Here is a 14,712-nt window from a genome sequence, read left to right as displayed (position 1 = left end):
AAGCGTGGCAATTCTGAATAGCTTTTTTTGCGATAGAGAAGCGCCAATGCGTTAACTGCAGCCTCAGCACAAGCGCCTGGTGTTACGTAACGTGTCCACAACATGTCATAACGGTACGTACACAACCGCCCAAATGCATCATTGGCTCATGCCGAAGCACACAAAGGAAAGTCAAGGAACAAACACACCGGCCGAACGAGGCAGCGCGGCGGCCGCGTCGAAGGAGAGGCCTGTCTTTTGGAACGGCTCGCCGTTCGTTGCCTTGGGGCCATGTGTGAGAGCAGCGATTGCCGAGGAGAGAAGAGGAGGAGGAGGAGGAGGAGGAGGCGGACAGATGAAAGGTAGCGGCCGGTGCTCGGGAGCCATTTGATGCTGGGTGTGAGCGGCTCGTGCCACAGAGCGCAGCCGGCGAGGGTTAAATGCAGGCGCGCCGACCCACGGGTGCATCCGCCGCTCGCCGGCACGCCAGTGCATTACTGTTTGCTCAATGGCTGGCCGTGTTCAAAAAAATGCACAAACACAAAATATCGTACACATACATTGCATATATGCCCACCCAAACAACATTAGCATACGGCCATCTCTGAGGCTTCCGGTTATTTATCCATGCTCTCATTTTGTTAAGTTAGCGAAGCGCATCCATGATCAATGATCAATGACACATCTTTAAACATCGGCTCTTCCAACTGCATGTGTAATAAACTGCTCTGCATAGCACAGCACACTTGTTGTGGTGCATTAATCCGAATGGTTTTAGCTAGACAATGCTAATGCTAGGCGACTGGTAGAAGATGCAAAGAAGCCACAGAACACAAGATAAATGGTCTGTATCAGGCTTCTTTAGCGGAAACATCTGAAGTCAAGGCCTGGAAGTTGGATTAATAATAAAGTATAATAATAAATAAAGTGAAGTGATTGTCACACAGTGAAATTTGTCCTCTGCATTTAACCCATCACCCTTGGTGAGCAGTGGGCAGCCATGACAGGCGCCCGGGGAGCAGTGTGTGGGGACGGTGCTTTGCTCAGTGGCACCTCAGTGGCACCTTGGCAGATCGGGATTCGAACTGGCAACCTTCTGATTACAGGGCCGCTTCCTTAACCGCTAGGCCACCAAAGTTTGCAACCTCAATCCTGCATGGTCACCACTTTGTTTACAGGTGTGACATAATTTTGATATTTCTTCTACTTTGTGTTAACATCAGTTGTTGCACATATTTTCATATAACAAACTACACTTAAAACTCCTTAGCATTTTGAAACAGACAATGTAGGCGCTTTCTGCTTTCATAAGAAAGGCTCAGAGGTGGTTTGAGTAACTAAAAACTGTACTCAACTACGAGTAGCATTAATAATATTGTTCAAGTACAATAAAAAATTTGACTTCCAAAAAATTGCTCAAGTTAGAGTACAAAAGTGTTAGTGTTACGACGGGCTCGTTCCACGCCATAACAGGGAGGTACAGGGAGCTACACAAGACGAAAGAAATGAACAAGTGGGAGAAGAGGGGAGGACAAAGTAAGTGGAGGAGTGAGGGGGAGAAAATCAGGCGTCCGCACCAACCAAGACGAGAGTGTCTTTCCCCCCTAGAGAAGGAAGTGAGCCACTTATGTAACCCCGCCCAAATCGTAGGCGTAATTAATAATTATTCACCCCCGGACCCCGTCCTGTCCATGCTCTGACACGCCAAGACCTGGAGGGGCAATAAGGATAAGTCTACTCAAGTGCTGAGCGACTGTAGGATTGTAATATCTCATAATTTTTTTTAGAAACAATGTATTTAGGTAGAAAGAATATAGATGTGCTCATTCTGGTATTTCCTAATGATAAATTAAATGTGTAGCAATTCATGGACTAAATATTAGTGTAGAAACTATCTTATACATGATAATTATGTCTGTTAGTATTGATTTATTAAATAAAACACCTAAGTGATAACGCTAATTCCGTGCTCTGTATAGAGGACTACTTAGTTTATGGCACCATGTAATAAAATGTTAACAAATGCTATATAAAAAAAATGGGATTCTGTTTTCTTTCTGTAACCTTTGCCATTTTTCATTCCGTGTCTGCAATGGGTACGTACTGCTATGCCGCCATGGTTTGAGTGTGGTCATGTGACTACATGGCTACATTTAATTGGTGAAACGGTGACATGTGATTATTGTTGCCAAGTCTGAATGGTGTGTATTTTTACATTTACGGCATTTATCAGACGCCCTTATCCAGAGAAATTTACAATCAGTAGTTACAGGGACAGTCCCCCCCCTGGAGACAATTAGGGTTAAGCGTCTTGCTCAGGGACACAATGGTAGTAAGCGGGATTTGAACCTAGGTCTTCTGGTTCATAGGTGAGTGTGTTTCCCACTAGGCTACTACCACCCGTGTGTATATACCCCAGTGTTCATTTAAATGATATGCTGCACTTTGCTGGCATGTACTGTCTATATAATATTTCATTTCTATTAAACACAGGGGTCAAGTGTCAAAAGCTTTTGTGAAAATAAAGTGCAGCGTGAGGTAGTGGTGATCTGAAATTCACAAACTCGTAACTGGCTGACCCAAAGACAACAGGACCCATGTTAGTACCTCAGACACAGTCAATTAAATCTTAGACTTATATCTCTTTCGCAAAGAAGTAGAAGGAATCGGGAGATACTGGTTTAAACAGAAAAATTGCTGGCGATGCGTTCAGCACAGCAGATGGCAAAAGTACATGTGCATCATGGAACATTTTGGACAACTCAAACATCTATGCACACTTGGGACCGGCCACAGATTTTCAGACAACTTCTGTCACTGCCACTGACACAGCCTGTAGAATAAGCCGCTACCATGGTATTTTCAGAGCCATGCAGTTTTTTTGTAGGGGAAATGTTACAGAGGCTTCATCAAAGTATTAGTTTTGGGTGTGCCTGCTGCTTTTTGCTGTATATGTTCTCAGCTAAATTGTACGGGTCATAGGTCACATAAAAGGTGGAAAAAAGTTTCAAAATGATTTATTGTGGTCTCATTTCTTACATCATCATTTCTTAAATGCAGTCTGTGTGCAGGCCTCGGTGAAAGCAGTAATACAAATTCAACTGACAGTGACAGCCCTGGTTAATACTGCACCACTGAAATGGATATTGGGATCTAGGCCTGTCGCATTTACTTCAGCAGACTGCGATTATTCAAGATATCCAACCTCACTGACAGCAACTCATATACACTGTATGTCAGAAATTAGTTTTTTTTTATGGCAAGACGGAGCATACATGAGACTAACATGACAAGGTAATACACCAGCAGAAGTTTAATTTAAATATACATTTTTTTTATTCATGTATTCATTGGCCCAAAGCAAAAAAATAGGCCTTCTTCATAAGATGTATGTGTATTATTAAACTATGATTATGCATACTTTAAAATAATGCTAAAATGAGCAAAATGGCATTTTTAACCATTAATCGTAATTATTTACATCACAATTAACCTCAGCTAATAGCTGATTGTGACGGCTCAACTGGGATTTTTGTTCCCCTTTAGCTTCTAAACGTGTCCCCCGATGAAAGAAAATGAAATATGTGTATAAAGAACATGGTCAGCATGTGGCACAGCACTCCGTCCCACGATGTCCCGAACGTTCTCAGTAAGGCACTGAGTGGTGAATGCAGAGGCTAAATTCAAGAGAACAAGTATGGGGATTAAATATAACCACGTGTATCCTACAGGCAATTAAAGACACTAAGTAAGTAGTGCATCTTTTTGAAATGATGGGCTTATGATTAACAGCACACGCATTTTGCTCTGCTAATATCTTCATGCGGAGCAACAAGGCGAGCACTGCGGAGACTTGCCCAGAGGGTCCTGAACAGCCCCTGAGCGGCCGCGCTGCTGTCGCCACGGCACATTTCCATTCGCAGAAAACACGCGCATGCTCCGACAAAAACGCGAGAACTACACTCCACCTGAGCCTCCTTCCATCGACCAGTTCCCGCACTGAACGAGAAGAAGGAGAGGAGGAGGGAGAATAGGAAGCAGCAGAGGGCTGAAGATCAGAACAGCGTCAAGCGATCCCACGGTGTCCTCTGCGGGAGTCAAGGCCAGCCGCTTCCTGCGAGGCAGTCAGCCAAACGTGGCCCAGCCCGAGAGCCCGCCTCCACCAAACGCGGCCACCGTCAGCCTGATGGCAGCTTTATGCAAATTCCGCGCAAAGTTTTCCGCGGTGAAAGCTGCGGACCTTCCCTACCCTCTGTACTAATTATGCTGCCTTTTTAATGTTAAGTTTATTCCCTGTCATGGAGCGAGGAGAGAATCTTGAGACAGGCCATGAATTCCATTCCCCTGTGACACCAGCGCACTTGTCAGTGCCAGAGGGTGGGGATTTTTCAAGGGCGCGATCAGTAAATAAAGGATGAAATCAATTAGCCCTTATAAGTCAAACCACACGCATCAGGTTGCAGCAGCAGGACCACACCCCTGGCATGTGTGTTTGGGTAGGCACGTGTAGGCCTAATCCTAGGTCTGATAGTTCCAATCTGTAAAAAAAAAACAAAAAAAAAAAAAAACGGCATTTTCAATAATGCAAGCTTCGGAACCAAACAGGCCCACTTTGATTGAGACCATTTACACCGTTAGTCTCCTTAAAGCCATTTCTATACTCCCGTTTAATTAGTTCACTCCCACATGGATCCAGGAATGTGTGCCCCGCACTTGAAGAATTATATTAATTCACTGGTCTCCGCTTTCCTAAGGTCTACATCGCAAATAAGGGTCTTGTGCATAATGTTTTACTCACGTAAATGTGTCTGCACTCAGCACAAAGTTCCTGAGCAATTTTGCATGTCATGTATGTAATGTCTTGCCCCACAAGCATTTAATTATTTATTGCACCTTTTTAATTCCATAGCTGCAACTGCAGCTTTGCTGTATTTGTCTATATCTTAAATTAGATCTGACATGTTCATTGCAAATAAATACAGGTAGTTTCAGTAAAAGACTGAAAAGAGAAACACTGAATGTTACGATTATTCCAAATTCTCTCTCGTACACATATAAACAAAGGGAGGAAAAACAACTCAACACAGCAATATGCAAAAGCAATTGGGGACACTCCAGCGATGAGGCCACGGCCCCGTAGCACCAATGAAAACAGGACCGCGGCGCTGCCTCTTCAGGCCCGGCGTATTCGCCGCCTCCATTCAGCACTGAGAAAACACACAAATGGCACTCGGCAGAGAGGGCACGCTCATTATTATTCCTCATTCTTCTTTGTTAATCGCGTACTTATCCGCCGGCCAACCTCCACGCACTACTACACTCACATTTACATTTACGCCATTTATCAGACGCCCTTATCCAGAGCGACTTACACTCAGTAGTTACGGGGACAGTCCGGGACACTCAGGGTTAAGAGTCTTGCTCGGAAACACAATGGTGGTAAATTGGGATTTGAACCTGGGTCATCTGGTTCATAGGCGAGTGTGTTACCCACTAGGCTACTACCACCCTACCACTTGTCCGGTAGGGCTAGTGGATGATGCATGTGCAGTTTGGTGTGCTTTCAGTGACATTTTCGGTCCCACCTTGTCAGACGGCCATCAAAGGTTATGACCCAAACCTTGTGGCTTCACTGAGGCAGTGCATGCAGTGCATACAAAAGATTAACGGGCCAGCAAGTGAAGCGAGTAATAAACGTGTGTGCAACTGTACATATGCCATGCATTAAAAATTTATGAAGAGCCCATAAACTGCTTTTAAACATCCGCAGCATGCAGTTCATATCTAAAATGTATGTGCTTGCACTTAATCAGTATAAGTGATGCAACAGGTGCAGAAACAATAGAACTTTGCGTTTCAGAGGACAGGCAGCTGACTGGTCACAAAGCAAATCCCACAACGTCTGTGGGTGTGCAGAGCCAGTGTTCGGAATGCAGTACTCAAGTGTTACTCCAGAGTATCACACACCTCACCAAGAGCATAGGCATAAAACAATAAAGAAAAAGCAACAGATCCACTTCACTTCATTCACCTGCTCTTTTTGTTAGTTTGTCTGCATAATTTGTCTAAATTAAGCTAAACGGGTGGATTAAGGGCTATTTTAGAGTTTTTAGAAATCACTGCTTACTTGCATTGTTTCTGATAAATGCTTGAGACATACAGCCCTGACTTTAAAGGTGTGTCTTCACGTGCAACGTGGCACAAGTAATGTTGCCAGATATGTGATTGTTGCTCAGCACCAAAATGCACACAAATCTGCCAAACTGATCTGATAAGCATGTAACTGATGCTAGATACATGAACAAAAACTGGGTTCCTCAATTCCTGTTCTTGACTAGATTTTTTTCCCCAAAATGTCATATCTGCCAAATCTGGCAACACTCAGCTCATAATACCACTTGTTCTGGGTTCCATCAATTATCTGATGACAATCGTCCCCAACATCCTGCATTGTGTGACACCCTTTGCGGAAGTCTTATTTGTGCCGGTGTTAACACTCTTCCTGTATTTGTTCAGCATCATGTTTCGGCTCGACAGCACATTCGAACACTAATGTTTTCGTTTACCCCAGTTTTTCGGCCGGTTAACATGCATCGCAGCACATTTAGTAAATGAAATGGCAACAGAGCACATGAATCTTAAACGAACAAAGAAAGCAAAAATACGCTTGCACTGAAGATGCTGTAAATCTTCCATTTTATTGCTCTGGGGAGTTCTTTTCCTCTTTACAGGGGTGACGATGACAGAAAAGTAACTGAAATATCTGCGACATCGGACCCCATCGCCAGGGATGCCAGTGTTTGCCGAGGTTCATTTCAGCCTTCCGCGTAATCACCCAATTGAATTTATTACGTGCTCGCAGAGACCTCGGTGAGCCTTTCTCACAGCGCTCCGGCCAGAAAACGAGGGCAGAGCAATAAAGCAACAGGCACGGGCCCGAGGCGGTCCAAAGAAAGCTGCTGATCATCACTGAGGCGCAGTGGAGTCCAAAATCCAGACTGGCGTAATAACTTTGCAGCCTTGCTCGAGGTGCATATCTTCTGTTCTGAAAATGTCCACTGGGAGCACGGTTTGGAGTTGGGCTGAGCGATGCACCGGAATCGAATCAAAATGGCAATTTGAATAAATGTGATTTTATAAACCGCAACGACTGCGATTTTCCAACCCCAGACTCTGCTCCATCGGCCAATGTCAAGGTTGCTGCAGGAAGATGCATGCGCAGACACGCTGGTCTGGCAGAGTAGTCGCAGCTGGAGAACGGGACCGTGGGAATGCGGCCGAGTGGGCAGAGGGTAAAAGCCACTTTCAGTAGGAACATAGCATGTGGAACACTCGCCGCAAGTTTTGAGCTTCCTCTCAAAAAGGAAGGACAGTGGTGGCCTAGCGGTTAAGGAAGCACCCCCGTAATCAGAAGGTTGCCGGTTCGAATCCCGATCCGCCAAGGTGCCACTGAGGTGCCAGTGAGCAAAGCACCGTCCCCACACACTGCTCCCCGGGCGCCTGTCATGGCTGCCCACTGCTCACTCAGGGTGATGGGTTAAATGCAGAGGACATTGTGTGCACTGTGTGCACCGTGTGCTGTGCTGCTCTGTATCACATGTGACACTCACTTCACTTTACACAATAATGGACACCCCTTTGCCCGAAATCCAGTATAAAACTGTGCCGAACTGAGGAGGAAGGGAGCGAGGCCTCCCGGCCCAGCTGCCGGCTCATGGGCTGTGATGTGGACAGGAACCAGGCACGCCTGCCACTGCACATAGCACACAGAGGACGATGACAACACCGAAGGGCTCTTTGTGCTTCAAAGGGCAGAAATGACAAGCCGGGATAATATAAACAGTGGGGCAGGGGGAGGTTTATGCAACTGCGACTATTTTATGAAAGTTTAGTGGCACTGGGACTTCCAGCGGGGTTCAATCCAATCCTGCATCTTTTGTGGCAAACATTGTAGAAAGAAATTACTTTGAATTTGATTCTTTTAAATAAATAAAAATTATACGGAACAGGCCAAAAGTTTGGACAGACCTTCTCATTCAATGTGTTTTCTGTATTTTCATGACCATTTACGTTGGTAGATTCTCACTGAAGGCATCAAAACTATGAATGAACACATGTGGAGTTATGTACTTAACAAAAATTGGAGACCTGGCCTCCACAGTCACCGGACCTGAACCCAGTCCAGATGGTTTGGGGTGAGCTGGACCCCAACAAGTGCTAAACACCTCTGGGAACTCCTTCAAGACTGTTGGAGAACCATTTCAGGTGACGACCTCTTGAAGCTCATCGAGAGAATGCCAAGAGTGTGTAAAGCAGAAATCAGAGCAAAGAAACTAGAATATAAAACATGTTTTCTGTTATTTCACCTTTTTTTGTTAAGTACATAACTCCACATGTGTTCATTCATAGTTTTGATGCCTTCAGTGAGAATCTACCAACGTAAATGGTCATGAAAATAAAGAAAACACATTGAATGAGAAGGTGTCTGAACTTTTGGCCTGTACTGTAAACATTTACATCAATGTGTTGCACTTGTTTTTAATGGGGCCAAAGTTCTAGAGCGAATGTCACCGTTCACCCAGACACGGTTGACCTTCCCAGCAGCAGGATCTAAAAGAGAAAAAGCACAGGCCGGTGTTTACCCGGCGTCTTCTCGAGAGTGGCACTCGTCAGAGCCTGCCAAGAGCAAGACTTCAGCCTCCGCCAGGCAAACACAAGGCTATCTGCAAGTGCCATCTGGTGGAACAGAAGGCACCTCGGCGCAAACCGCACTCGGCCGCCCGCAAACTCCGCTGTCTTGTCTACTGTACGGCGGGGTCGGGTCAGGGGAAGCGGTGAGAGAGAGAGAGCATCGGATAAGGCGTAACGGCCCTGTGTTGTGGCCGTGTCCAGGAGGCCTCGGAAGCGCCACTCCTCGGACTTCATTAGTACAGTGCCGCTACGGCCATAATAATCAGGAACCCCGTAATCAGAAGGTCGCCGGTTCGAATCCCGAACCGCCAAGGTGCCGCTGAGGTGCCACTGAGCACAGCACCGTCCCCACACACTGCTCCCCGGGCGCCTGTCATGGCTGCTCACCAAGGGCGATGGGTTAAATGCAGAGGACACATTTAACTGTGTGAACCGTGTGCTGTGCTGCAGTGTTTCACAATCACTTTCGACTTTCATTCAACTATTTTTGCTGCATCCCTTATTTTGCAGCAACTTCACAGCCTTCTGGTGTCCCGTCGTCCATGCTGCAGTGTAGAATTTAAAAGAAATGTTAACTTTCCGGATCGGGACACGCCGAAAGCCGGTCAGCTCGGTCCCCAGCGTCCCGGCTGCGGGACGGACCGTCGCACGGCCGCCAGTCTGGACATGCGCGTCCCTGCCCGTCCGATCGCGTCACGTCGGCGAGGCTCGTTCGGCGCGATCTACCGCGCCGCAGTGCCGGCGACCGACGGACCAACTTCGGTCGGTCCGGCTCGGCTCCCCTGGAGCTGCGGCAGCAGGACGGTGCGGCCCTGCAATACGCCGAGATGTGGGGGCGAGGGCGTGTAGTTCGCGGGTTGCGGCGGCGGCGGGTACCCCAAAAACCACCCAACCCCCCGGTTTTACCAGGGGGAGAGAGAGAGAGAGAGAGAGAGAGAGAGAGAGAGCAACAGCATACAGAACAATGAAGTCTAAAAGTTGGAGAGCATGACGGGGTGTGTGTTGGGGTGGGGGGGGGGTCTTCCTTTTCATTTTTGGGTACCCCCCCCCCCTCTTCTGCGCTGGCGGTTTAAGTTATTCCTCCGCACTCCGCTATATGCCGATCTGACCACACACACACACACACACACACACACAAAATGCGAAAAAAAAACAGCCAAGTCACCGGCAAAAAGCACCGAAGAGGGAGAATCGAGGGAGAAGCTTACCACTTGGGTTCTTGTTTTTCTTAAGACTCTTGCCACAAAGACACTGCAGCATATGCGTTCCTTTGCTGAAAATGTTCCAAAGAAACCACATTGATTTGGGCGAAGAGCAATCCAGCAGCTTAGACACCCTGATCCAGAAGAGGTCCTTGCGGTTGCATAATAACACCAATGGATCGGCTCTCCGGGACCGGGCGACCAATAGTATCATAGAATAGAAAAAAAATATATATATATGTATATATATATATATATATATATATATATATATATATATAATATTTGCTTGTTTATCCAAGTCTCCTGCGTGTTCGTGGACGCATCAAATATCTCTGCTCCGGTGGGAAGTACGAAAAGGATTCCTCGCCTCAAGTAGTCAGTGATAATAAGAAAAAAAAAATAAGACTCTGATTTTTTTTTTAATTCAACAATTTTTTTTTGCACAATAGTGAAGAGAAGGGAAAAAAAACGAGAACGGGAGGACGCGCGGTCGGTTCGTGCACGGAACCGAACTACCGGGAGCGCAGGAGGTGTTCCGAGCCCAGCAGAACCATCGCCTGTTAGTTCAGCACTCGGGGGGGAGAAGAAGGGTGGATCTGCACGGCATCGAAAGCCAGGAGAGGATGCATCATCCTATGCGAGGACCGCAACGGTGAGCCCCGAAGAGGAAGAAGGAGGAGGAGGAGGAGGAGATGAAGAACGGTCACTTCGCTGGACGCTTCGTCGGGAAAAGCGGCTGTGGGCTTTTTTCTTCTTCTTCTTCTTCCTCTTCTTCTTTTTTTGTCTGGTGTGCCGAGGTCAATTCCCAGCCAGCCCGGTTGTCATCTCTCCCCCCCCTGGAAGCAGCGCTCGGTGGACCGGCGGGCTTTTTATTGTTTCCTCGGAAGACGTGCGCGTCCCGGTGCCTGCGGCGCGTATTTCTGCTCAGATCGGCCCCGCGTACGATGGTGCATCACGGGAGGAGGGGGGGTGGGGGGGGGCGGGGTGGAGAAAAAGAAAGAAAAAAAAAAAAAGTATCGCGCCGCCAGAAAAACGGCGATCGAACCCGGATCTCGGCGTCGGGGACAGAATGGGGGGGAGGGGGGGGGGGGTCCCGTTACGTAAACACGTGGTTTCGAGGGGACGATCGCCTCGGGAGGGCATCGCCACAGGCCCGCCGGCTCCCCCCGGACACGCAAAATAATAATAATAATAAAAAAAAGTGATAATCCGACGCCGCCGGCGAGACCGCAGTTTCGTCTCTCGGATCAACAAGTCACCTCGTTATCGGGCTCGTTCTTTTTTTTTTTTTATCCGGATCCTGCTGGAGGCCACGTCAACGTAGAAGACGTGATATTGTCCACGTCGTGCTGTTGCACCAGCATCGTAACGCTTGCTGCTGCCGCGTGGAACTTCAACTTGCATCGCGGAGTCGAGTAGGCTGCAGCCATGTTGTTTAAAATGGCATTAAAGGGCCTTTACGTTCTTATATTACACGCAATGCAGGTAATCGGATGTCATTTGTTGCGAAGCGTGATATGCACACTGTGATTCAAGCTATTTAAATTGATTAAACGTGTTTAGGATTAAACATCCTGCTGGTATAATGTTAACAGAAACGAGAGTGAGTGAGAGCCGCTCAGGTCTGTTGCTCAGGGTCATGGCTGCACATCCCAGGACAATGGGTGAAGGGCAGGGTGCCAGCCCACTGCAGGGCACACACACACACACACACACACACACACACACACACAGTTACTCCCAGCAATTCAGAGCCACCAGTTCACTCGAGAGAGAGAGGAAGCCCGCACCAACACAGGGAGAGCGTGCAAGGTCCGAGCCAGGATGCAAACTCACAACCTTGCAGGTGTGAGGGCACGTCGGCATGCCAACGTTCATCTCTGTGAGCGTAGCAAATTTAAAAAAATAAAATAAAGCTTGGTTCATTCTGTTGGCCACCAGGTTCAAGGCTGTCTTACATTCGTCACTTAAACTTAAACTTGCTTTGTGAGGTGTAAGGGAAATTCCATAGACACAAAGTAAAAAACTATTGCTCTATTTGTTAATGTGGCCTAAATGCCTTTGCATTAATACATATGTTCTTGTTATATACTTTATTAAAAAGACATAATCAATGTAAAAGGACATTCTAATGGGCCCAATGTCAAACTACACCAATAGCAAATGACTTGAATGTTTCTGTAAAACCAAATCTCTATGGAACGTGTTCATAATATAAAAAAAAAAACTGGATAATAACAAGATCCTTATTTAACAACAGGGAACAATAAAAGGTGGAGCATGTAAAATATAGCTGAAAACCCCACCCTCACCCCTCCATCAGCTGATTTCTACTCACTGCTCTTCTGAACCCATCTGGGTATACTTTAGTTGCTGTGTGCAATGTGTACAGCGAAACTTCAGGTAACTTTTTTTTTTTATTGCAGGATAACTGCATATTAAAAACTGTGTTTGAAAAGTAGGACAGTGGTGTTTTAATGCCTTGCTGCCATATTTCAAAATGCATGTGCAGCGCCTGTGATAAGCAATGTGAATCACTGGTCCCAGTGGATGATATCAGAAGTACTGTAACTTCAGAAAGAACATAAGAGTGATTCAGTCTAATTCCCAGTAGCCTGCATCACAATGCAGCGATGTGGGCCCGGGAAGCTGTCAGTGCAAGTGGGATCCCCGTCTCGGTCCGTTCTGGGGTCACAAGTGAATCAGTCAGAGTTACAGTGAATGAAGGGCCAGGGATTTAATTAAAGGACCGCACTTCGCTCCTAGGATGATAACAGCATTAATCCACTTTAATGGCCTACTTTTGTCAAGCCCAGGTCTTGTCACTTGTCTGTGATAACTGGGTCCGCAGGGAAGTGGGCCACTTTGAAACACAATGTTTCCTGATTAAGTTTTTGTACAGTAAACCCACAATGAGTGACACAGCCAAATCATCTAAGAGCATGCACATCTGAAATTAAATAATTACCATCAAAGACCAAAAAAATCCAGTTCATAAATGCAGGAAAAAACCAACACTTGTATATATAGTGTATATATTTTTTTAAAAATCTTCCACGGTTTCAGCCTTATTTAAAATGTTGTGCTTAAGGACTCAAGTTGTCGCCTCTAAGGACGCCGCTAATGAGAATAACTGAAAGCGTCGGCGCTCCTCGGCCGTCCGGTGGCCAGCTCTCCATCTCAGTCATGACGAGAGGCCAGCGCCAGTGGGAAGTGGGGTCCGCTGGGGCCGGCGCGCTAGGCCGCCTATTGATCTGTTGCCGTAATGTAAAGTCTCATTGCATCCTTGAGGATATTGTCTGACAGGTTTGTCAGGCATGATTTAAAAGCCCCTTTCTGATCACCTGCCTACATCTGCACATGTAGGTATTGGCATCTCGTTGCTTTGTTCCACAAAATGAACATATTTACCCACAGACTGGACAATCGTTCTGTCATTATGTTTGACAGCAAAAAAAATAAAAAAAAACATCAAATGATAACTGCTTTTCTATAAATATGTGAAGTTATGCGGAGATTTTAAGACGCATGTCCTTCAAATGTCCATTCCACTCCCCTCCCTTCAACAAACCCCCTAACCATGCAATCACCTAATGGGACGAATCTGCGATAGGTTTCTGGAGCTGCCGGTGCCCCAAGTGTGACCTTTTGGCATGTGCAGCGTTAACACGAGCCACTCAGGTGCGATGAGCCCACCCTCCCACAGGCACTCAGCCAACTGCACGCCACCTTCCAGGTTGTCCTGAACACGTCTGCTGATGCCTAGTTGGAGAACTGGCCTGTGCATCTCAACGCTTCTAAACTCCACCAAAAGCTAACCAATGGCGGAGCGATTTGACCTCGTCACTCCTCCCAAACGCTCAGAACCTTTGATTCGAGCAAGATGCAGGTTTGACTTTGGTCTATTTTGCATGAAGTATGTAAAGCTTAGGAATGGCCACTTGACGCGCAATGGCAAAGACACAACAAAGTAATCTCATGAATACTCACAAGCCATCTTACTATTCAAATCAGGGTGATTTGCACAAATTCATGATTTTGATGCATCCTCTGCTCTTACCATTGATCATACCAGTCCAGATGTAATGTGACCTGGATGCATGTTTAATCGCACAACTTCATCTTGCAAACAAGAACACATTAAAACAGAAAAAACCTTTATTGAAAATCTGCATTAAACCATAGATATATATACAAAAGAAGATATAGATTTTAATAAAGCATGTGATAAATCATTAAGTCACAAAAAAAGGCCCTCAGCTTGAACAAGAAGTAACTCATCATATAATTTAAAGAGCAGCATCAGTAAACTTTCTTGCACACAACCATTTAATGAGGGCAGTCAAGCCACCGTGGACCCAAATAAAATTAGGAGCAGTCTGAGACTTATCGCATTTTGCATCGATTTCATTAACTGATATCCCGATTTCAAAGGAAAAGCCCAACAGCCCTCTAAGAAACTGGCACAGAGGAAGTGATGGATGTGTAACCGGTTGTACTGTGACTGTGAACGTTCATGCTATCATCGGTCACAACACAGGCTTTTCAGCGCCGCGGGCCGATGCCGGCGCACTCTGACAGCGCACCAGAACTGATGGTTTTAGGATGGTCAATAACCATGTGGTCGGGAAACCCGCCGCCGATTCTTCACGGCGAGTAACAATTCCTCTGCTCTCTGGCTTAAAAAAAATGTTTGCTGCGTGAGTCAAAATTCAAATCAAAGTGGTTACCTTGACATATGAATATGTGAACTTATTACAAATATGTAATTACGTGTGTATTTATGAATAAAGAAATGGAAAAAATAAAGAAGATCTTACTGTTTTTCTTTACCTCC

General features: G+C 46.2%; 1 protein-coding gene across 1 annotated transcript in view; it reads right to left on the bottom strand.

The window, feature by feature from the left end:
* Window positions 1-10,098, bottom strand: part of fgf14 (fibroblast growth factor 14) — a 113,162-nt gene extending 103,064 nt beyond the window's left edge. Inside the window, exon 1 of the mRNA XM_028991889.1 lies at window positions 9,879-10,098. Coding sequence (XP_028847722.1) covers window positions 9,879-10,086 — 208 coding nt within the window. The 5' untranslated portion in view covers window positions 10,087-10,098. The remainder of the gene's footprint in view (window positions 1-9,878) is intronic.
* Window positions 10,099-14,712: the final 4,614 nt, after the last annotated feature.

Source organism: Denticeps clupeoides, chromosome 9 (genome assembly GCF_900700375.1).
Source record: "Denticeps clupeoides chromosome 9, fDenClu1.1, whole genome shotgun sequence".
NCBI lineage: Eukaryota > Metazoa > Chordata > Actinopteri > Clupeiformes > Denticipitidae > Denticeps > Denticeps clupeoides.
This window is presented reverse-complemented; position numbering and strand designations above follow the sequence as displayed.